At 41.8% G+C, this 23,613-nt stretch overlaps 2 protein-coding genes across 8 annotated transcripts in view; one reads left to right on the forward strand and one right to left on the reverse strand.

Annotated features, from left to right (window-relative positions):
* The first annotated feature begins 47 nt into the window (after positions 1 to 47).
* On the forward strand, positions 48 to 16,631 carry MORN5 (MORN repeat containing 5). Its single transcript, XM_039506629.1, has 5 exons — positions 48 to 197; positions 1,628 to 1,775; positions 2,468 to 2,579; positions 3,542 to 3,673; positions 16,396 to 16,631. Exons 1-5 carry the CDS (start codon positions 151 to 153, stop codon positions 16,473 to 16,475), a joined length of 519 nt encoding a protein of 172 aa, XP_039362563.1. The 5' UTR covers positions 48 to 150; the 3' UTR covers positions 16,476 to 16,631.
* Positions 16,632 to 17,376: 745 nt separating this feature from the next.
* LHX6 (LIM homeobox 6) overlaps positions 17,377 to 23,613 on the reverse strand; it is a 42,078-nt gene continuing 35,841 nt past the window's right edge. For 6 of the 7 annotated variants that reach the window (XM_039506625.1, XM_039506626.1, XM_039506620.1 and 3 more), the window contains exons 9-10: positions 23,147 to 23,250; positions 17,377 to 21,224 (exon numbers count right to left, since the gene is read on the reverse strand). In XM_039506625.1, the coding sequence (XP_039362559.1) occupies positions 21,204 to 21,224; positions 23,147 to 23,250 (125 nt within the window). In that variant the 3' untranslated portion in view covers positions 17,377 to 21,203. The remainder of the gene's footprint in view (positions 21,225 to 23,146; positions 23,251 to 23,613) is intronic. The other variant, XM_039506621.1, reaches the window with a different exon arrangement.

A 23,613-nucleotide genomic window follows, 5' to 3' on the forward strand; every position in this document is an offset into this window, starting at 1 on the left:
AGGTCTGCAGCGGGTGCCCTACGTGGGGGCGGAGCTTGTTCTCTGTCCCCGCCTGCTCCTCCTCCTCAGGCCCCGCCCACCGTCTTGTTACCATGGTGACCGTTTGCTGCCTAGCTGAGCCCAGGCCTGGGCGCGTGCCGGGCGGGCACCATGGAGGTCACGGGCAGCACCTACTTCGGGGACTATGTGCATGGCAGGTGGGGGCTGGGGCAGCCGTGGGGAGCGCGGGGGCAGGGCCGGGCCGTCCCCCCAGGGTGCTGGGCCATGACACTGTGAAATGCGGGGTCTGGCCGTGCCCCGGCGTGAGCCATCGGGCGGGGCGAATCCTGGCCCTGAGCATCCCTGGCTGCGAGAACCCGCCAGCGGGAAAGCCCCGAGAGGCACTGTCCTTGCGCGCCCGCTGGCTCGTGCCCGCAGAATTGCAGGAGCGGAAGTACAAGCCCGGGTTGGCAATTGGGACCCTTTATGCGAGAGCGGCACAGCCCAGGGTGGGGAGTGAGGCGTAGCTGAGGCCTAATCCTGCTCCTGAAACAGCTTCCAGTGGCCCTGGGAAAGTCACTTAGGGCCAGATTTCTAAAGGTGTTCTGGCACCTAGAGATGCACATAGGTGCCTAGTGGGATCTTCAAAAGTGCCTCATCAGCTGTCTCCCCACTCCCATTGAAATCAGTGGTAGTTAGGCATCGAGGTGCTTTTGAAGATCCCACTGGGCACCTGTCTGCATCTTTGGGAGCCTAAATATCTTTGAAAATCTGGGTCTTAACTTCTCTGCATCACTATCTGTAAAATGGGGCTAAAGTTACCATGCTGGGGGATGTGAGGATAGACCAACTTCATGTTATTCATCACTCAACCACACTGCCTTGTTGGAGACACTGGAGAGTGGTAGGAAGATCTAGGACATGTCCTATTAATAACTGTAAATAGTGTACAAACGCTGCAGGAAGGATATTGGTGATTCAGGAGATTACATGCTTCCTTCCAATGCCATAGCCTGCTGATAGAGGGTGCTTTGCTGCTGTCGTCGTTGTCACATTTTGGATGAGATGTAAACCTGACATCTTATGGTTATTAAAGATTCCATGGCAGGTGTTTTGTTTTGTTTTTTCAAAGCTTGGAGTGTTTGTCCTATTGTCCTGGCCAAATTCTTAAAGGCTGATTCAGTTTTGTCTCCCTAGCATTCCACTTGTAATTCCTGTTGCAAAAGGTGTTTTCACATCCTGTCCTAAACTTTTGGGTGATGTTGCTGGGACTGTTAAACCCCAGAAATGGCTGTGGTTAAATGGTGGGTACATTGATCCCTGTTTGTAAATCCAGTTTGAAATGCATTTAGTGGGGGTTGTTGGATGAAAGCTGCCTTGTAAATAACAGCCATTATGATTCACCCTTTCTCAGGGTGCTTAAAAATGGTCATCAGTTTTCTACTGTTCATAGCTTCTGATTTATATTAATTACTATCAACCTCCCCTTTCTTCCATTTGTACATTTTTAAAATTATTTTTATAGGTGCATCCCCTCTAAACCAGGTCAATTTTTTAACCAGTAAGGCCTTCTTCGTCAGTTGTGGGGTTTTGCCTTTTTGGACATCTAGCCAAGTGTTCTTAAACAATTCCTGATTATAATTCACAGGATTGAAGGGAAAGGCCGCTATACTCTCCCAACTGAAACCAAATATAATGGCACAATGAAAGATGGAATGTTTCATGGCAAAGGAACCTTGTATTTTCCTAATAGAAGCAAATATGAAGGAATCTGGGACTGTGGAATATCAAAAGAGGTATTATATCACTAGTCCTTTTGATGTGATGCTGAAGGCTTAGAAACATAGCAATAGAACACGAGGAGGTTGGAAGTTCACCTATGCCAACCCCCCACTGCAGTCATAGGAATCTGATTGGGTGGGAGTATGCCCTTCTTATCTAAAAGCTGATCCCTGCTCTGTACTCAAAAGAACGTTAAAACCCTTTTGCTCCCAAAGGTTACTGCCAATATGCTTTAGGGGAAATTCTCCCTGGTTCAAAGACTGTACATTCAGAAATGTTTGTATCATGAAATAAGTGAAAAAGAGTTCTGGGGCACCTTATAGACTAACAAACATATTGGAGCATGAGCTTTCATGGGTGAATACTCACTTTGACGATGCTTTTACAGATCCAGACTAACACGGCTACCCCTCTGATACATGAAATAAGTGGAAGCTTTCAAATCACCACCTTTCCCACTGGTGGCTTTTTGACTCTCAATGTTGGCTTCCCCTATTGTATGGACAATAGCTATTTCCTACTGAACAGGGAAATGATTTGGTTATGGAATGTGGTTCTTATGGACCTGCAGGCATTATTTCCACCTGCACTTAAATATATTATTTATTCTCAGATAACATGCATCCTTGGTAATGGATATAAAAAATTGTTATTCTTCACTCCATTCATCACACTTATTAGTTCGGTACTTGAATTTGTTTTGCAGGGGAAATACACCTTTGCAGATGGTCTTGAATTCAAAGATAAAAAATGGCATTATTGTGATGGCTATGACAGAAGATTTTATACAGAAATCTGTACCGGCCTAAAACCAGCAGGTACTGTGTTGCATTTGTGTCTGGAAGGATTTAAACCAACAACTGTGTTTATTAAGAGAGATTAATTCACCTACATGAGTAACTTGGAGCAAGAATATTCTGGTTTATTTCAGAACTCCATCCACATGACACTAACAAATGTGGTGAATAGTCTCTTCTTGAGTGATCATGTCATGAGGGCAGGACATTGTTACCTTGCAATTTCTGACATCTGATTAAGCTTTTTAATGGTTTCACATTCACTGCATTCTAGACATATTTTATTACAGAGAACTGGGACATAAAACAAAAAAAGATATATTACCTTGCACTCATAATTTTTCATAATGTTCTAAAGTACCTGAAAGAGTAACAGAAATCCACAAACAGCATGGTACATGAAATGTGTGGCTTGAAAATGACAAATTTTGAGTGGATATATACTTACTTTATGTCCAACCTATAAAATTTGTCTGTTAGACACATTTACTAGTTCATCTGTGACTAAAAGGTGAAAAAATTATGTGATAATCACTGAATAATATATTGGCATAGTGAACTGCAGTCTTACTATATAACATTTGAACAATGGCATGTCTCTTTAAGCCATGGCTAGACTTTCTTGGCTTTACTTTGGAGTTTTCGCTGCATGTTCATAGTATTAGTCTTATGGGCTAAATCACAGGACTGTGAGTAAGGGTAACCAAGATCTCTTCCTTTCTATGCTAAACATTTTCTGAGTGGGCCACTCTGTGCTTCAGTTTCTCCATCTGCAAAATGGTCATAATAATTACCTACCATAGGAGGGATGGAAATCCTAGTTTAGTAAAGTTTATAAAATGCTTTGAGATCTTGTGATGGAAAGTGCTATAGAGATATAAAATAATATATATTTCTTATCATTATTTATTTTGATAAAAGAGTACAGCTGTAAAAAAATGGGATTTTTTGTTTTTGTAATAAATTATACTGTGTCTTTTCAGGTATCTCTCAGCTTACAAATTTAGATCCTCCTAGAACGATTCCACAAGGCTGTTATGACTGTGGTGATGGATTCTATAATACTAATACCAGAGTTGTCATTGATTACAAACTCAGGTTTTTGAGGAATGCAGGTATGTGTTTTATTCATCTTGAAGTACAGTGTAAGTTGACTTTGTTTCACATACATTCTATCATGCATGATTATAGCTGAAATTTAAAAACCTATATTCAAGTTCTGGATTGTTTGTAACAATTAGTTAATTCTAAGGAAAGTTGTATAAACCATCCTGCACATTATATACAAAATTATAAGTGATGTTTTCACAAGCAGATACGAATAAATGCATTTGATTCATATTTAATAGCTTTTAAACCCAGGAAGACTCATTCTCCATTATGATGCCCAGCAAGACAGTGTTTTCAAGATATCTATCTATCTTTTCAATGGGCTCAGTCCCGCAAGGTGTCAAGCTCTCTGCCCTGATCAGTTAAGTATGTGCTTAACTTTAAGCACGGGAATAGTCCCTTTGATTGCAGTGAGACTGCTCACTTGCTTCAAATTAGGGACATATTTAAGTGCCTTGCTGGATTGTGTCAGTGCTAACACTGGCAGGATCATGTCCTGAGTGTGTTTACAAATCCGGATCTAGTGTTGTGGGAGGAGAGGAGGAAAGAGGGGAGACTAAATGAACTGGAGGTATCATCTGCTACAAAATATACCCTGTGGTACTTAGCCTGTTTCATAAATCCTCCATAAATACTGATTTAGATTATTACAAATGGCACTGATCCAAAATACTAGAGTGGGCCTACTGATGAGTAAGATAAGTAAAATGCTTTCCAAAAACACAGGAACCTGCACAGATTAGTACAGGCGGGAACGCCTAGGAATTCAATTTATTGTTTTTTAAATGTATGCTTTGAACTCATTGTCCTTAGCTACATTTATTTCTATAGCCTACAGATTGTATCAATCAATATTCACTAACATCACTTCATAGAATGCAGTCTAACAAGATAATTATAAGTAGAATATGCAGTAGATTATTCTGATCTCTTTTCTGTTAACATTCCTTTGAGAATCCAATACTAGCGTAAAGTTAAATTTGTCAACATGGGTGTGAAGGAGGAATGTATCATGTAGCCATACCCTTCCTCTAAGAACACGAACACAATTGAAAGATCCAGCACTTGTTCGACATCAGAGGAATGTTGACTTCCCCAAGAGAAATAATTCAGGGCACAAGGCCACTGCAGTTAAAAAAAAAAAAACAGCTGTAGGCAGAAGAAACTGAGGAAAGAGGCTGGAATGACAGGGAACAGATCCAGAACTATTCCTTTATAGGTTGGTCAGGAAAAAGCAGGAAAACCTCCAGGCTTCTGTCCAAGTCTTGAAAGCATCAAAAGCAGATGGTAGGAAGCATTCAGGAAGCTCTTACAACAGCTTGACAGGTTTAGCCAAATGACACCATCTTCCTCAGGTCTGGGAGTGGGATTTGAGGATACTCCAGCCCCAGCCTTTCACCCTTGTTTGTTGCGAAGCTGCTTGCTTCATTGCTGATTGAGCTAGCAGGGAAAGGAGGCACTCTGCCTTTAGCACTGACACTCCTGCCAAACAATCAATTAATCAAAACATCTTTCTAGCAAGGAAAAGAGAAGGCTCTATTTGAATTTGTTGCAATTTGCTTTTCTTTAATGCAATGTGTGTACACAGATTATCACAGAGATTCCTGCCTCCATTAGCAGGACTTCAGTTTCACAAATATCAAGGGCCTGTGGCTCATTTACATTAAGGCCCTCACTGCCAAGTGGTTCAACGGGGTCCTAGTGTAATTGAGACCAGGTCCAGGGTGCATAATGAAAACAATAGTTTCATTTCTCCTAGTGTTACTAGTCAAGGATTTCATTTTTTTTTTTAAAGATTTGCAATTATTTCGCAGTTTATAAACCATTTCTTCCTTGGGGATATATGGAAAATTCTGTAATCTGTTCATGTGCTTTTTGGATCTTTTCTTTTTTTTCCCAATATCATCTAATACACAAAATTACAGACATAAAAAGAACATGCTGAAATGCCTATTTGTGAGAAGAAATCCTGCTCACATTTTTCAATCGGTCATTTTGGAGTTAGACCCCGCTACTGCCACTAAAGGAGTATAGCCTTTGAGAACTCATACTCCTGACACCATTTTTATTGAGTGGCCAATACAAAGACCTGAAGATGAATATTCAGAGTTTTGCATCTTTAAATTAAAAGCATAAAATATGAGATTTTAGATTTGCTGTCAAATGGAGAGCAAATTCCAGGGTTAAAGGAGAGCTATGGCATTCTGGGAGTGTAGACACTAGACACTGTAGTTTTCAAAGAGAAATTACAGTTAGAAGAAGACGTCATTCTCTGCTGAGGGAGGTGATGTGAATAACTGAGTGTGACTAGCAGCTCTGCCCCACTGATATTACACCAAAGAGGTTTTTGGTGTAATATGCTTTCCTTCTGCTTCCATCCTCCTGATGCTAACTTACCTGGTGCAACCCCTGCTCCTGCTTCTTCTGGTCTGAGATTGATTCTTCTTTGCTACCTGTTCTTCATGCTCCTCCTCTAGGACTTAAATGGTGCATAGGCCTTGGGGTTGGCCCTCTGCATGTGGAATTGCACCTGATGTACCTTTGTCTCTTTATAGAACATTAGAGAGGAGGGCAGAGAGGAGACAGAGACAAATCCTTCTCTCATTTACACCACTGTAAATCCAGAGAAGGTTCATTGAAATCAGTACGTTAACTATGGATTCACACGTGTAACTAAGAGCACAATTTGGCCAAGGGACTCAAGACAGGCTATTATTTATTGAAAGGAAAGGTTTTTTTAATGCTGGACTCACAAAGCTGCCAATAATCAAGTTATGATTTCGACAAGCCTAGAATCTTGTGACTTAAAGGAAAAGTCCCAGAGTGCTCAAGTGCAGAGTTTCTGAGTAAATTATTACAACCAGCAGAGGTTGTAAGTCAGGAGTATTATTCTGTAGTTTAAACAGCTGTATTTTTAGAACATCAAGAGTTTAATTACGTCACTAATATGACTCTGTAGTGAGGGTTGAGATGGCACTTTGATTCTAAGCCTCAATAATCACATGCTTGCAGCTTCCTCCTAACATTACCCTTGGGACTGAAACTTCTCATGCTTGGTCTGAATGAACCTGGAAATGAGTCATCTTGGAAAATTTGAAGAAATTCCATTTATCTCTTCTGGATCATCCAAGGACAAAATCCATTCAATTATTGTGTAGAAGTGTGTGGCTATCCCTCCCTGTCAGTATCTGAGGGAGGCCATGCCCCCTGACAGTTGGGCCACTGTTCAGGCAAGGGTTACTGGGGAATTAGCAATCTCTGAGGCGCTAGCTCTCTCAGCAGGGCCAGACAGCAAGCCATCCGGGGCTCAGGCTCGGCAGGGCCACAAACAATCTTGGGGCTCAGGCCCTCAGACAGGGCGGAGCACCAAACCGTCTGACGTCCTAGCTTTGGCAGACAGCAGACAAACGCAGGCCTCTTGGCCTAAGGTAGGGAGGCTGTCATCCCAGAGGTGGGGTTGGCAGCAGGAGGTAGGGGGACCCGGGCCCACCCTACTCCACTGGGTGCCAGCCTAGGGCCCTAACAGTGGCAGATGGTTCCATCACTGAGTCAGCTGGGATCCAGCCAAAACACGCTGACCTGGATTCAGGCAACAACACAACTGGACTAAAGTCTGGTGTCCCTGGGCTATTTCCTACACTCCCATCATTGTGTACCTGTTGCTCGGGGTTGTCCTCTATCTCCCTGGGGTATACAGCCCCAAACAGCTCCTTGGCGTCCCTGTCAGCAGGTGGCTCTGGCAGCACCTCTAGGTCCTCGGTGCAGAGTAGGTCTCCGTCGGGCTCATGCCCCAGCGACAGGCGGGAGACATCCATCTCCTCTGTCGGCTCTCGCCCAACTGAGCTGCCTTTTATACTTCCTGTCCTGCCCCTCTGCTTCTGGCAGGTCAGACATGGGTGTCATGGCTCCACCCACCCAGAGGTAGGCATGGGTTCCTCCCCATCAGTCTCTGAGGAACGCTGTGCACTCTTCAGGGGTTTTGCCTTACAACTTAGATGTGGTGTGTACAGAGTACTCAGTGAGGAATGTGGGCTTTGCTTTGTCTGAAGAAATGTAGTTGAGAAATAAAGCCATCATTATCTGAAAATCATGTGTTACTCATGCACGGTGTATTACTTTCCATACTGCTCTTAGCAAGTACCAAATGTGAGCAGATGTTTGTGTGCTCATTCTCTGAGCCACTGGTGACATCAGAATTGGTAGAGGGGCGAGGACTTGGCAATCTTGCAGACCTACGGATCTTTCTAGATATGAGGCAGCAAGTTAAACTTAAAAAAATGTTCTACTGCAGGAAAAGAAGTACTGTACTTTCTGAACATCATTCTCCTCTGATGCTGCCCATTCTATTGATGCAGGTAGTGGGTGAATGCTCTGATTCCAGACTAGCCCCTAAATTTGCCTAAGAATCTGCAAACTCTTTTGGCAGATGCTCTTTGCAAAGGTACTGGAAGAGGAAAGCCCTTCACCACAAAAAAGATAATAATATTTTCATTCTGCGACTGAACTTAGGTTCCTAGTGATTTGAATGTCTACTTATAAGACTAGATTATTTAGTAATTTATATATTTGTTTCTTTTTTATTAGATTTAAGATTCTGAATGTAGATGAGCTCTAGCTCCAGTATGTTGAAACTCTTAAAAGCTCTTTGAATAATTGTTCTATGGATACTTGTTAATCTAAAGAAATCAGTTTTGATCGGCAATAAAAGTTCATGCTATTTCAAGTGCAATGCTACAGCTATTTGCTGTTGTATATTTAATCATTTTGAATTATATGTCATGTAAAAGATTTTAGCTCTGGGGCATTTGCCAGATGGCTGATTCTGCATTTCACACAACAAAAGAAATAATGTTTTTGTAAAGCTCTGAAAAATTGTTGGTAATCAGTATATTCTTCAAGGAATGGGATCCAGACCTGTTTAGAAAAAAATAAGCTTTTGCAGAAATTAATTTGAAGTGCTTAGTCTTTACCTCTGGCCTCTGAACAAAACAAATTGTGTCTATTGTTTGTGGATTTTTTTTTAATCAATTTGACAAATCCAGTGAATTTTAAATTTTACATATTTTTGTGACAAATGCAGTTTGTTTGCAATTCATTGATCTCTCTGCTTGGGGCTGGTAAACTTACTTCTCCAGAAAAACAAGCAAAGGCAGATGAAGAAAAAGTTGTGCTCAGGTCTGTACATAGATATAGGTACAAGCCTATAACCCTTGCTCACACAAGTAGTCCTTGTGAACCTGAGTAGCCTATTGCTTTTTTTCCCCAACAGCTAAAACAGTTGTCCTTGTCATCTCCTGCCTTGGCTGCTGCTCACTCCTCTTTCTGAACGATCTGATATTCCTATCATTCCAGTCTAATCCCGCCAAAATGCCATAGCAAAAGGCATTTTACTTGTCGGCCATCTGACCAAGTTGCTCCCCTTGCTTCCCTTGACCTCAAGGTCTTGCGTAGTTTTACTCCAAACTGTGTCTTTGTCTCCTATTATGTTCCCTGATGTCTCCTTTCCCCACCCTTCTTTTATTCCCACCATTTATCTTCTTCTGTGCTGCCCCATATTCATGCTAATCCCCAATGCCCCACTCCCCCACCTTCCAAAACCCCCACTTCTATGAAGGCCCCAGACAGAAAATATTAGATGAACAAGAGGGACAGAGTATTTGTTATTATAAACCCCTTCCTCTGGGTCTCCTAGTTCATCTCATCTTTCTGTGACTATCTTCTAAACTGTAAGCTTTTCGGGGCAGGGCTTGTCTTAAAGTCTGTCTTGTGCCTACCTGATAGACAGCATTTAACAAATAATGGATATCAATTGACTTTCCGTGGGATTTCGTACAGGAGTAAGAGTTGAGGAATACCACAATCACATCTTCTGCAATACAGGTCTGTCGCATCTTACGCGCATTTAACACGCACAATTTCAGCTTTACACGGTCGGCAAAAAAAAAAAAAAAAAGAGAGAGAAAAATAACAATGTTAATACTGTACCTGTAGCGAGGGTGATTCCGCCCGCCATTACACTCAATGTAATTTTGACTATAGGCGATTTTCGCTTTACGCGCTGACTGCGGAATGTAACCCCAGCGTAAGATGCGACAGACCTGTACTAGTAAGAAACTTACCAAGTAACATGTTTATTTAACTCACTTATTTACCTTAGGAACAAACTGCTCATTTGAGCGGTGAGAAGGAACCCAGACATAGGAGAGCGGGGAGAAGATTGCTGGGATTGATACTGGGGGCTGCTGTGGGGCCAAGTCAAGGGAGCTGAATGGGAAGACGGGGGGTGGGGAGGAATTCAGTGTGTTTAACTTAAAGAGAAAATACCCTTATCTCATATAATGAAGTAGCTGTGTGCCTGTCATCACCCTGATCACTTTGGTTGTATCCCTTCCCCCACCCTTCATTGGCATTGTCTTGTGAGATTGTATGCCCTGTGGTATAGGGACTGTGTCTTCCCTGTGAAAGCATCTAGCCCATATTGGACATGACTGCAAAATACATACTTATGTCTTCCTCACAGCAAAAGGCTGTGCAAGCTACAGCTATAATTGAGAGCTCTGTGCTATATAACCTAGAGAGCATTTTTAAAATTGAATCTGGCTTCTAAGTTTTACCAGTCAATTTACCCCATTCAATAAAGCATTTTATTAACCAGTATGAATGGCCCTCTCTACTGTAGCTAACATGGCTAACATGGTGTTAATATTAATACATGCATCACATTACTAAATTACTGCAATCATTTAAACAACTGTAGCCTTTGCTGATATATTGTTCATTGTGGTTTCCTGAGCCTAATATAATTGTCGCTTTGAAACTTGTGAAGGTTTAAATTCCAAATAGCAGCATGCCAAGAACAACAACTTTGTTTGTGTGTTAGCCATCCCACTGTGAATCCACTTAGAAAGTTTTGACCCAAACAGTATAGGAGCTTGTGTTCAGCTATACAGTATGTGTGAAAACAAATTTTGGAGGAGATGGAAAGTTCATTTTGAGGCCATTTTGGATTTACGCAATTAAATGGAAATGGAAGGGTGAGAGTTTGCGTGTGGAAGTAAAGGTTAATTGGATACATATTTTCCATTTTCTTGCCAACATTGATGTTGTTGAGGTTAGGTGTGGCAAGGAAGGGGGTGCTGGAGATTTTTGGGGAGGGGCAGTAGAGGTGATGGCTGTGATGCTATCACAGATGGCTATAATTGTGGAATGGAAGACCACAATAAATTGCACCATGGGTGATAGGAGGAGTCAGGTATGTGAGACAATGAACAGCTGTTATTTACGGACCACTGAGAATATGCTTGGCACTAACATAGATCAGAAGAAGACATAGTTTCTGTTCCAAGGAGCAGGCAATGCGAAGGCCCTCTTTTGCAACCTTTGCTCAAGGCAAGTAGCTCTTACTTTGCTAGTAGTCACGTTAGCTTCAGCAAGACAGCTCTTGTGGTTAAGGATTGCAAGATCAGGCCCTAACACAGATGCAGACAATCAAGTTCTAATATATAGGATGTATAAGGGAATAGTGCATGGCTTTCTCCGTGTAAGAGTCACCAAGTATTAACGCCTTGGGAGATTAGAGAAAGATCCAAATAGGGTTAGCAGAGTGGTGGAGGTCTGTTGTTGGCTTGTAGCAGACTGGAAGGTAGAGTGTTGCCATTTGGATGGAAACATAAAAAGGCACAGAAATAATTTAAAAGAATCAAATGATGTATTCCAGTGGCTCATCTAGCAAGACCTCAGTTTGCCTCAAGACTTCAACTGTATCTCATGCAAATTATCAGATTTCACAACTTTAGAACAACAGAGCATTTATTAAGCAAACTTGGCCGCCTTGGATTTTATCAATGTTTTCATACAAAGCAATTTCCTTTATTTTCAAAAGCTGAACATGAAAGTAGCCCGTTTTAGCAGAATATATTTCATGAATGAATATTCTACTGCGGCCGCTGAGGAAAATGGAGAAAGAATAACCTTTTAAAGATAAATGAGCTGAAACAAAATTCAACACACAATGTGAAGAACCGCATACTACCCAATTGTGCCCAGGATGATAATTTACAGTTGATTAAAGAGTTTGTGTTTAAAAAAAAAAAATTAAGGAAAATTACTTCTGAAGGTGAAGATGTGCTTGGACAATCATATTAACATATTCAAACAATCGCAGTTTGTAAAATAGTAATTACAACAAGCTATCTGGTAGCATTAATCAAACGTCAAGGTTTAATTCCATTTTAAATATTGATGAAATGTGATTCTCTAGTCTAACCCTGGTGTTGCGGGGTTATGGAAGCCGCCAGCGACAGAAAAAGGGGAACGTGTAGTTAACAAGCAGCTGCCACAAAGACGGATCGGCATCTGTGATTTAAATTGTTAGCTGCACAGTCAGGTAGAGTGTAAAAAGGGTAGTCAAGAGGCTGTTAAGTCCATTGCTGCCAATTATTAACAATCAGGGAGGAGCTTTAAGACTTGTTCAGTACAATAAACCCAGTTTGTCTTGTTTCAGGGGTTACTACTGAAGAGGTTGCAGCTGCACTGATTCAAATAGCCCTAAAACTACAGTAATTACCAACCAGTCTTCTTTAGTGTGGCAAAAGTATGTTTAACCACAGCTTAACTCTTTCCGTTCTAATATTTCTCTGCCTCCTTACACATAGCTAATCCCTGGAGCCATTCTGACCTATATTTCTGTGGTTCCTCTAGCTATCCTAAATAGGCTCCTTCATTTTCCCTTACCTCAGTCTAAGGAATATTTGTGTGGTGCCCACCAGTTGGATAATAGTCCTGGAGGTTCCAGATATTTTGCTCAAGGTTGTGGCTATGGAGTCCCTGTTCCTTTTTGTGGCTCCGAGTGCATTTTAACCACCTTCCAGGGCTGCAGCCTCATCAAAGACAATGATTAGAAGTCAGTGGGACAGTGAGCATGAGTGGAATTACGCAGACAGCGCGCTGCCAGCTCACTTCCACTTTCTTTTCCACTTGGGTTAGTTCTCAACTCCGTATGCAGTTTTCAGCAAGTTTTTCTCTTTTTAATTCAGCTCAGCTGTGAATAAAACATTAGGAGGCATAAGAAAATAATACTGAAAATATGCCAGCCTTGGGTAACATTTTCTTCTGGGTGAGGCTGTAAGTTCTGATCACCCAATCTCAAAAAAGAAAGAGGTGTCATCCGTGGATGAGTGCTGAATCTGATTAGAAATACAGAAAGGTTACAGTGGTTTTGTTTGGAGAAGAGACAAATAAGAGAGGACATGATAGAGACATACAAATAATGAGGTATAGGTAACGTAGATCAGTTGCTCCTATATATCCTTTTCCCATAATGCAAAGCATGGAGACATGCAATGAAACCGAAAGGCCACCAACTTAAAATAGCCAAAGAAATGCTTTTCTACACCATGCCTAGTTAACTGGGTGACCTCATTGCCACATGATGTTATTGCAGCCAAAAAGCTTAGGAGGATGCTAGGCATAAGTCAATCGCTAAATGAGAGTGGGTAGGAAGACGCTTTCCCTGTGTACAGATTATTGCATAATTCTTCACTATGGGGTTTCTTGTGTCTGCCACTGTCAGAGACTAAAACCTGGTTTTGTAAGCTCTTTGGGACAGAGACCAGCTTTTTGTTCTGTGTTTGTACAGCACCTTGCACAATGGGGTCCTGGGCCGTGACTTGGGCTCCTAGACACCACAGTAATACAGATAATAATAGATGGCTCATAGGTCAGCTCCAGTGGGGTAATTGCTATATTCCTCTGAACGAAGCAGGGAGTGCCCTAAGGTAGGGCAATGTGCTGTAGTCCCTTCACCAGACAGGCTCTTCTTTCAATTCAAAGTGTGAATTGGTAATAACTGACTCCATTGGGACGTCTCCTTACAATTCAGCCTCTGTGAAAACTGTATGAAGTCTTCCTCAGTGCTTAGTTGCTGATACTTACTGTGCATCGAATCAGATCACTGCATGAGCTGAGCGATGGTGGTGTTGGGCCTGGATGAGAGACTAAAATCCTTAGAAGAAAAGGCTTAGGTGCATGTCGTCTACTGGAAAATGTTTCCTTCTGCATCAAGCTGGATGGACCAGGCTCCTGTTTAAAACTCATGAACTGAAGTCAAAAACATCTTGTGCCTTTCATATTGGTCAGCTGAGCACCAGAATTACATGACCAATGCAGATTCGTTACCAGGAAGGCAGTTTGCTCACTTCATGGAACTCACCTGAGCAATACGATCCTTATCAAAGGAAGCAATGGATACAGGTGGTGTTTAGCACGTGGAGTTTTTGATTGATTACCTCATTTTGACAGAAACAGACAATTTAATTTTCTTGCAATTAGTACAAGTCCAGAGTAACAACTTTTACATCAAGGAGGTACATAATCACAGAGACACTAACCGTCTGGACACTATCTAGCTCATCTAGATAGTTCACGGCCTCATCTCGGTAATATCGGAGCATCTGGAGTGCAGAAATAGAACTTGACATGCAAAATAATCACAGTTTGCACATGATTTATTGATACTCCTGTCCTGGGCTTTGGGACCCTCCCCCCTTGCAGGGTCTCACAGCTTCGACTCCAGCATGAGCCCAAACATCTACATTGCAGTTTTATAGCCCCACAGTCTGAGCCCTGCAAACCCGAGTCAGCTGACCTGGGCCAGCCATAGGTGTTTTATTGCAGTGTAGACATACCATAGGGGCCAGCTTTGCAGTCCTACTACAGCTTTAGTGGGATGTGTCCACCTAAGGACTTCAGTGTCAGACCTTAAACAAATTCAGTGTTTTTTCTCTTCTTTTTAGTCATCCTTTTGAAAAAGTTATTCTGGTGGTGCTTATTTTCTCCTGGCTTATTTCCTTCGAGACAGACAGAAAGAACATTGTAATTGTGTGTTTTATTAATGTCGCACTCATGCCAAGGAATAGAGCAAAAGATGTATCCTATACCTGCTGAGGTGGACAGAGAAAGAAACGTATCCACTTGGGGTATTTTGTCAAAATGATGTCACTGTATCATGCGTTATAGCAGTTAAAGCACAGCTACAGGCTAAACTAATGAAAGTCTTTTCTACAGCCCTGCTCATAGCAGTAAGCTTTTACAAAACATCATCCCTGCGTGTGCAATTGTGAGAGAGGTGACAAGCACAAATAACTGCTGTGTGTATAATTAGTAACGGTGTGCGGAAGAGTAACACACAGTAGTGTGCTCTTGGGGAAAACCTCCTCCAATTCACAAGCATCTCTGACTGCTGTTTGTAAAGGGTGTTGTGACAAGTGGGACAGAAACCTGGGCACATGCTTTGGGTAAGTCTATATTCACTAGTGCTCTAGCAGGGCTCAGCATGAGAAGCACCCCACAGGCCGTGACTGCCTGCACTTGTTTCACTTGACCATGAATGAAAAAAGATGCTAAGATGGCAGGGAAAAAAGGAAAGGGAAACAGAAAAAGGAAAAAACAAGAGCAGCTAGGGTTTGATCCAAAGCCCGCTGAAGTCAATGGGACTTAAGAACAAACCTAAGATTTTAGTGAAGGGCACTTCTTTGCCATACACGCTTTGTTTGCTTCTCTCCTTCTTAGACCAGCACAGCTGCATTTATATGACTTTTTAAACTTAAATGTTGCTATAGAAACATAATAAAGGCCAACTCATAAGCAGACGTCTCCCTTCAAAAGCTGATTCCTCACTAGCAACGTTTTTTTTTTTTTAATCTATAATTGACAAGGTCAGTATGTTCTCTTTCAGGTAAGCATTGCTACAAAATCCTTGACATTTGGAACCAGGTTGGTTAGAAGCACAAATTGCAAACGTTGATCAGAGTTTGTAAAGATGACAGTAAACAGAAGTAGCTCTGCTACAGTATGTGTCATTTGAATAAGAAAAGAGAAACTGGTACTGTGCAAAGCAATATAATTAATATTTTTATCTGATCTACTACACAGATTTTTTCAATCATCAACACAAGTAAAAGCCTATCAAACATGTTTTTCAGACAGGCTGTTTCAGACCCTTCAACTGAAAGACCCTAACTACTACTGTTTATCAAGTTATAATTTTCTGTCATTATTCAAAATATTTCTATTCCCACTTTGCTGGATAGGTGCTTTCTCCAAATTGCCTTTTTGGTTTTCACTTTTCACACGGTCTCTGTGCTCTGACAGATAACATGACAGACATTGAATAATTGTGGGAGGTATAGAAGATTGTCTAAAGTACTTCCGTCAGCTGCTACATCAGCTTGTTGCTATCTGTTATAATGTGGCATTTTTGTATAATTATGTTGGAAGAAGAGCTGTAAAAAAAAAATCCAAATGAACTGGGGCTTTGACTCTGGACTTTTCACCAATTGCAATTTTCATATACTGACACCAACATCAGTAAAGTTTTATGTCCTCATTATTGGTACTGGTATCCACTGTAAATGACCATGAGGCCAGAAATTATATGATATACAAGGAAGTGTTACAATTTTTTATACGAGTTCCAAACAGTTAATGTGATGAAATGGCCTAATGATCAGATCTATTACCATAATCCCTATGTCGCGTCCTTCTGTTATACATGTTTGAATCTTGGCAAATGCCAACAAAACTGTACACAGGATCTGTTGGCTAAGCAAGAAGTATTTTAAAAATGCATTTATTCCTCAAAGAAAATACTCTTTCTGATCTGGACTCCTCTATGCAAAGAGCAGATCTGAATCTGTAACATCTGACAATTTCTTTTTCTCTCTTTCAGATGATGATGAACATGAATGGATCATTCGCACCTGCCGGAAAGGCTGGGATGAAATAACTGGATTTAAACCTAAACAGTGAACACAGCTTTAGCTTCTACCCTGATTTTGGAAAACAACATTTGATTCAACCTTAAGTCTGAATGTCTTTGTGGATTTAGATCAGCCCATACCATTATGTGATTGTAGTTTTATAGCCTTTGTTAGCATAATAAAACTGGAACCATCATTTAATCAACTGCGTTCACATGAAGCCATGGAAATAAGCTTACTATACTTATCCTAATATTCCTGAGAAGTGTGCAGTGTAGTAGGATCAATATATACACATTATTAAGCCTTAACATACAAAAAATTTACTAAAGAGACTGTCTCAAATTCAGTGCTGAAGGCATTCAGCTCCATCTTAGCATTTTTTCCCCAGTTATCTGTCCGGGTGTATTTCTTTACCCTCCTTTTGCTCAGTACTTTGATATTGTAATAACGTACACCAGTTATTCTTTAATGACTGGCTTGCTAACTAGGAAATTATATCCATTTACCAGGAACATTTGTTGAACTCACCTTCAACAAAATAATAAAAGAGAAAAACTGGGTGGGTTGCTGTTTGATTAGTAAGCCAGAAAATATTTTAAAATCAAATAAAGTGGAATTACATCATTTTCTTGATGTAAGTGCCAGCACTTCTACTTGCATGAACTTTATTTATTACACAAATCAGACATTTACAAAGCACAACATTAAAAGTATGTAACAAAACAGACATTGGTTTTACAAAAAAGTGCTTACAATTTAGTTTTTGTTTTTTCAATAAATACTAGTCTCGACTGTCCACTCATTCAAAAGGATTTTTTAACCATTGTAGCCAAGACATGTGTAATTGCAACATGCTACAACAAAATGATCTGCTTTTGAAGTAAAATTCTGAGAAGTGTTTATAGTTGGCCTCGTATTACAAGGTCTGAATATATCAGTGACAGCAGTAGTGCTATTTAGCCCCCACCCCGAGCATTACGTTGTGTAAGCATCATTAGCTAGGGCAGTGGGGTTAACCACCATGAGCCAAAAATCAACAAAATGTTTTGGGAATAAAATTTTAAACCACTCCATTTTCAGTCCCTCCCTCCATCAGATTTATTTATCGTATTAAATTCTAGTGGAAAGTTCATCTTTCACTGGCTAACCTCACTGGGTTTAGTGTATAACATTTTCTGTAAATAGCCATTGGAATACTGTAATACACAGAGTCTGCAGTTCTGCACCATAACCCATTTGGCAATTACTGAATAACCTAAGTAAATGAGAAGGATTAAAAAAAAAATCTACAGAGAGGAGATGAATGCGAATGACCTGAGATAAGGTTTTGTTCGATGGCAACAGCCAACGTGCAATGCATTGTGAAACAAAGTATTGAATAAATTAGAGGATTTCTTACATTCTTGGTACAGTTGAGTATTTTCCATACACAATATTTAGCTCTAAAACTGCACAAGCTGAATTGCTTCCAGTTCTTCCAAACAATTTGGGCTTAATACATCAGAGTCTGATTTCTGCAAAGCTGCTGTGGCTACTTACTGAAGAGATCTTCCTTGAGCATGAGTTGTACAGTGCAATACTCTCTACACGGCTAGTGGTGACTCCACTTACACTATATATATTTGGTCAGAAATGTCTACACATTAGCCCTGTGCTTTGCATTCTGATCCTGTCAGTGGTAACGTTAAAATAACTTTGATGTACAGTACATATTACAAGTCAGATTTGATCAGTAACTAAGTAGTTGTTTAGCAGACATATTCCGCAGTCTCCCGCTCATAATGCTGCTGAGACAGAAGAAAAATGCATCAAAGCTTTGTCTCCCTCAATAAAACCGGGTTGTGGAAATCTCAGTTACCATGGTGTGTGGGGTCAAGTTACAGTCTGGAGTCTCATCCTCACAGTCTTAAACTGAACATCTACCCATTACTGTATTACACTAATTCCACAACAAAACAGTCATTAGAATGAGCAAGCAGAGATGGGGGAGAAAGTGGCCCTTCCAAGCAGCATGTCACTATCAATGCCATTTCATGTGGACACAGACCAATTCACTACAACCTCGCTGTAACACATACCAACAATCTGAATGCTCAGCTACAGCAAACAAAAGGCTGTTGCCGTTCTCTCACTCATTGTTACATACAAAAAGAAAAAAAAATCTGGCTTATCATTGACTGAAAACAGATGCAAATTTCTACCAGTCACCTCCTCAAAGGGGCAATAATACCAAGTTCTGGAACAACATTAACCAATCAGACCACAGATGCAGATGGGTAGACACCAGTCTCATGATGGTTGAAGTCAATGGAAACTATTCTTAATCTTTCAGGAGGTGAATAATAGTATTTTATGGACTTCTAACTTCATCTGCCCTTTCAAATGTTAACTTAAAGTGTGGATAAAACTTTTAGCTGTTGGGTACAATTGGCCTAGATGAATTATCATAACAATGAATATATGCAACGAGACATACTGACTTGTTATTTCAGCAAATCTCAAGATGTGTTTTTGCTCTGTTACTTCTCCAGTCAATAGATCTTGATGTTCACCGCAACAGAAGTCCAGAGCTGCTCATTATGCAATTTACTTTGCGAAGTTACTTGGGTGAACACCTCCTCCCCACGAGCTAGACCCACATGCCCAGAAAGCTTTGTTATCGGGAGATAATGGGGTACAAACTAGGGAAAGTGCTGCGGTGCTGGAAATACTCACTGCCTAATGCTAGTGTGTTGGCTGCCATCTTGACTGAAGCTGGAGATTGGACCAGGGACCTCCAGAGCTAAAAGCAGGAGTCGCTGCAGCTTGAGCTATAAAGCCAGGCTGTCTAGCTGGCGGACTCAGCCTCTGCGGATCAGGCACAGAGAGGGACAGGTCTCACACACTGATTGGGTCACATTAGGACCTCACATTCTTGGAAAAGCTGCCTTCAAATCTCACCAGCAAGGTTGGCTGGAGCACTCACAGGAGAGAGATTTTGTTAGGGACCAGCTACTAATTTCAAATATTGTTTACCTTTTATTACTACTATCTAGGAAGGATCTTTGCAGTGTTTCTTTCCTGGCTTGGAACAGGGTTGTTGAGCCCTTACTCAGTGGGTGCAATGAGGCTGCTCGTGACAGTAAGCACTCACCAGAACGGGGTGAGCGCTCCGCTGCCCGGCCCTTTCTGAGCTGTCATTTTGAATTGTGGCTTAGTCAGAGCATTGTGCTCCCACCTCAGTGAGCATTAGCCAGGAGTAGCTGGGAAACCCCGGAAATGGGGTACAACATAAAGACCAAGATAATCATAAAAAAGAAGCTGCCAGATTTATTAGCATGGCCTTTATCACACGCTGTCCAGGCCTGCTGCATGAGCTCAGCCGTTGCTTGTTCCTACTGGCCCCGTGTGTGCAGGTTAAACTAGTTAGTTGCACTCTAACTATATTGAAAATGTAAAGCAAAAGCTGTAAAGTGATCGCTTAGAGTTACAGGCTTGATTTATGCACCACTGGGGCCAGCAGAGGCTGATGAGCGCTAGGGGCTGAGTCACAGGAATCCCTCCATCAGGAATTCCACCAAGTAGGGACACCTTTGACTAGCTGCTGGGCCACCAGAGGAGTCCAGCTAGTGGAGGCTGCATAAGGGATATGCTGAGTCCTACCCATTCTGTTGGACAGTGCCCGTTTTTGTGTGGATGCAGACTAGCTACACCACCAGTGGAGCACTGGTGTACAGAGACCTTGTGACCCTTCTCACTGGCTAAACTTTTGCTACTAGGGTTCGTCTGCTGGGGTCTGTGCCAGTGTGAATCAAGCCCAATGTATTTAAGACACATCTTTCATTTGGAATTTTAGTAGTGAAATGTGTTGTTTCCCAACCCTAGTTGGTGCAGTGGCCAGCAGTCTGGTGCAGATACACTCCTGGGATCACTCATTCAGGAGTGAAAAATGACTCCAAGCAAAAGGCTGCCAGGAAACAAAGATGTAGCTGATGGTCCTTGGGATGGAGGTGTGTCTAGCACGCTGAGGGCAGGAATAACAGTCAGGAACCTCTGAGCACTAAGCATGGCTGTGACACCCACTCCCTTTGTGAGCCTGGGCAAGTCATCAGACTCTGTCTCGGTTTTCCCACCTGTAAATTGGTGAGAAGGAGATTTACTTACCTACCTTGGGGGGAGAGTTAATGGATTAGTGGTTCTAAATCTCTTTAAAGATGAAGGGCCATATTTCAGGCTAGCATAACTATTAACTTCAGTAGAGTTACAACCAGCAGTCAGTTTGGCTCAACGAGTGCTAAGTGGCTGAGCTAACGGGCCTGATCCAGATCTCATTTACACTAATGTACATCAGGCGTAATCTAATGGAATCAACAGTGTTACACTGGAGCGAGTCAGAATCAGGCCCAACTACTTTGCTCCTTCCTCTCTTTGTATTGTTAGGTAATAATCAACACCACCTCTGGCTCAGCATGTAATGGTCTTTTCCTGTTCCAAGATGCTGGAAGCAACGGTGAAAGTGCAGTAGGTTCACTAACTTGGGCTGTGCATGGCAGTGCCTTAGGGACTCATTGTCATTGTGCAGGTCCACAAGAAACAAGCAAAAACCATGACTGTTGGCAGTGCTGCTGGGAGGCAAGAACATTGGCTATCAGATGCTGTCGGTGCGAATAACAATGCTGAACTGAGTTTCTCCTGCGTGACCATCAGAGTTGCCTTCGATTGAACACCGTGTTTCAGTGACTGAGGGGCAGCGGTGGTGGGAACGCTATGGACAGATGAGGAAGAGTTCGCGCCGTCAATACTGAAATAGGATGACCTAGCAGGAAAAAGGTTAATGGAGAGTTAGCTACTTACAAAGACAAGCCAACGCCTCAAGAGAAACATGTTTTCAGGGAGCCCTGGCAGTCGTGTTTCCCAGCTGGAAACCAGAGGCTTGCTCAATCAAGGATTTTCCCCATCAACCAACTTTTAAAAAAAATAAAAAACATGGTTTGAACTTAAGCTTTAGTGACCCTTTCTACAGAACAAAGCCACTTCTTGAAAGAAGAGTTGTCTTGTGTAGATCAGGAGTCAGGAACAGGAGATGATGGGACTATGTTAATAGCAGCCTTCATTTAAATGAGCTTTACCCCAAGGGCAGATCTTTAGCTTTTCAATCATAGTACACCTCATGGGAGCTCTATGTCAGTGGTGATTTTGTTTGCACCATAGAAGCCTCTCATACAGCCAGTCACTGAGGTGTTTTGGTTTTGAAGAATAAGATCAGGACTGTAACCAATTTCTTTTAGTCTGTCTACTCAAAACAACAGAGCAGCCTGGCGCAGCAGTACAATCTGAGTGTGTGCACACATGCTCCTCTTCACTGCAAATGGAACCAGGGCCCTAGCTTTATTTGGGTAGGGTCCTCCATCATTTTTTATTGCCAGTTGAATCCTATTACAAACCACATATTTGGAAAAAGACATCACTTTAAAGTGACACGGTGGGGGAGGCAATATATTTTGTTGGACCAACTAAAAAAGATATTACCTCACCGACCTGGTCTTTCTAATATCCTGGGACCAACAGGGCTACATCACTTCAGAGTGACTGTTTTAAAAAGGTAAGTAACATTTGGGACAGCCCTGTACCCTCAGCGTCTGAGCCTGAGACATTTCTTAAGCAAAAAGCAACAGAGTCCTGTGGCACCTTATAGACTAACAGACGTATTGGAGCATAAGCTTTCATGGATGAATACCCACTTCGTCAGATGCATGCAAGTAAGTTTAAGTGGCAAGTAGTTTAATTGAAACCAGTTGCACTACCGGTACGAGTAGAGTTTGCATGTGTAAGGGCATCAGAATTGTTTATCAAAGAGTTTGATAATCCAGGGTTGCCAAACAAAATACTGAACACTTAGAAAGCACAGAGCTCAATGTCTTCAGAGATGGGTGTTGAAAGCTGAAACCAACGGGAACCGAATGCCCCAGGCTTTTGAAAATCAACCCACCATTGAATTGCCTAAATAAAGCTTAGGAGCCTAACTTTAGACACACATTTTTGAAAGTCTTGGCAGGAGGTAAAATGTTTATTTGAACAGTAAGCCACACACCGGACATGGTCAGTGTTCAGTTGAACCATACTGGTTCATATCCAGTAGTTTTCTGTTATTGTTTCGAGACGCAGTAGCCTAGTATTTAGGGTTTGGGGTTTTTTGGGTTTTTTTTAAGTGATGCCAGAGTCTCCAGGAGAGTTTCTCTTTCATGTTAACTCATGGAAAACTGAAAGGTCAGTGGATGGCAAAGGCCCTCTCTACTCATAGTTACTGTGAATGCCTCTTTACCACAAACCACATGGAAAGCTGGGTAATGAAGCATGAGAAAATGCTCCTTACTACATGGAAAGAGGAGAGACCAAACGATTGGGTGACGGTGGATCAGGCAGGACGAATCAAAAGACTTCAATAACTCTAAGTGCAACAGGCCAACACATCCCGAGAACACCAGGCACGGAAAGGCATACAGACGACAGATATTTTGTCAGCGGTTGGTGAGTAAATCCAGGGTCACCAGCCATGGGATGAGTAGGGATGAGTTGGTAGCAGCTGGGGAGATATTTGGATGAAGCAGGGATGTTTGGTGGCACCAGGGAACAGCTTTCATCTGACAACAGCAGCACAAGGCTGTGGCAATGATATTATACACAACTTTACTACAATTCATGCTTGGACTCCAAGCCTGGAACAGGGACTACATTTACCTTCTCACCCCTATTAGATAGTGGTCCTTCCATGTCTGCCTTGAGGTGCACTGGTGGAGCAGTGTAGGGAAGTCTACAGTGCACTGTCCCACACTGTACCTGACCTGTGAATGAGAAGAGGGCTTCAGCCTCTGTGACCTTCAATCAATTATTCTTTGTGCCAGAACTCAATTAGCTGCCATTACGCTATAAATAACACCCTCCCCTCTAGGCTAGGCAGCCAGGATACTGAGCAAGAAATTGGACAGGACTGAGCAGTAGGAGGAAGGTAAAGGAAGAGTAACTTGTACATCCTTGCTTTGTTTCCATCATGCTGATGCTTAAAAATTAGCTTCTACCAAGATGCATATGGATCAAGGGAGGGGGAACCTTCTGATTTTCTTAAAAGCAAAATAATCCAGTGTAGTCATTGTACCCACCTTAGCAACCCATTAATGAAGTGGGTGTTCTGGGACCCACCATTCACA

Source organism: Mauremys reevesii, linkage group 19 (assembly GCF_016161935.1).
Source record: "Mauremys reevesii isolate NIE-2019 linkage group 19, ASM1616193v1, whole genome shotgun sequence".
NCBI classification, from domain to species: Eukaryota; Metazoa; Chordata; order Testudines; family Geoemydidae; genus Mauremys; species Mauremys reevesii.

Coding starts and splice junctions, on each gene's coding strand:
- MORN5 (XM_039506629.1), top strand. CDS start 151: ATGGAGGTCACGGGCAGCACCTACTTCGGGGACTATGTGCATGGCAG. Junction 1,776..2,467: donor ACTGTGGAATATCAAAAGAG/GTATTATATCAC, acceptor TTTGTTTTGCAG/GGGAAATACACCTTTGCAGA. Junction 3,674..16,395: donor CAGGTTTTTGAGGAATGCAG/GTATGTGTTTTA, acceptor TCTCTCTTTCAG/ATGATGATGAACATGAATGG.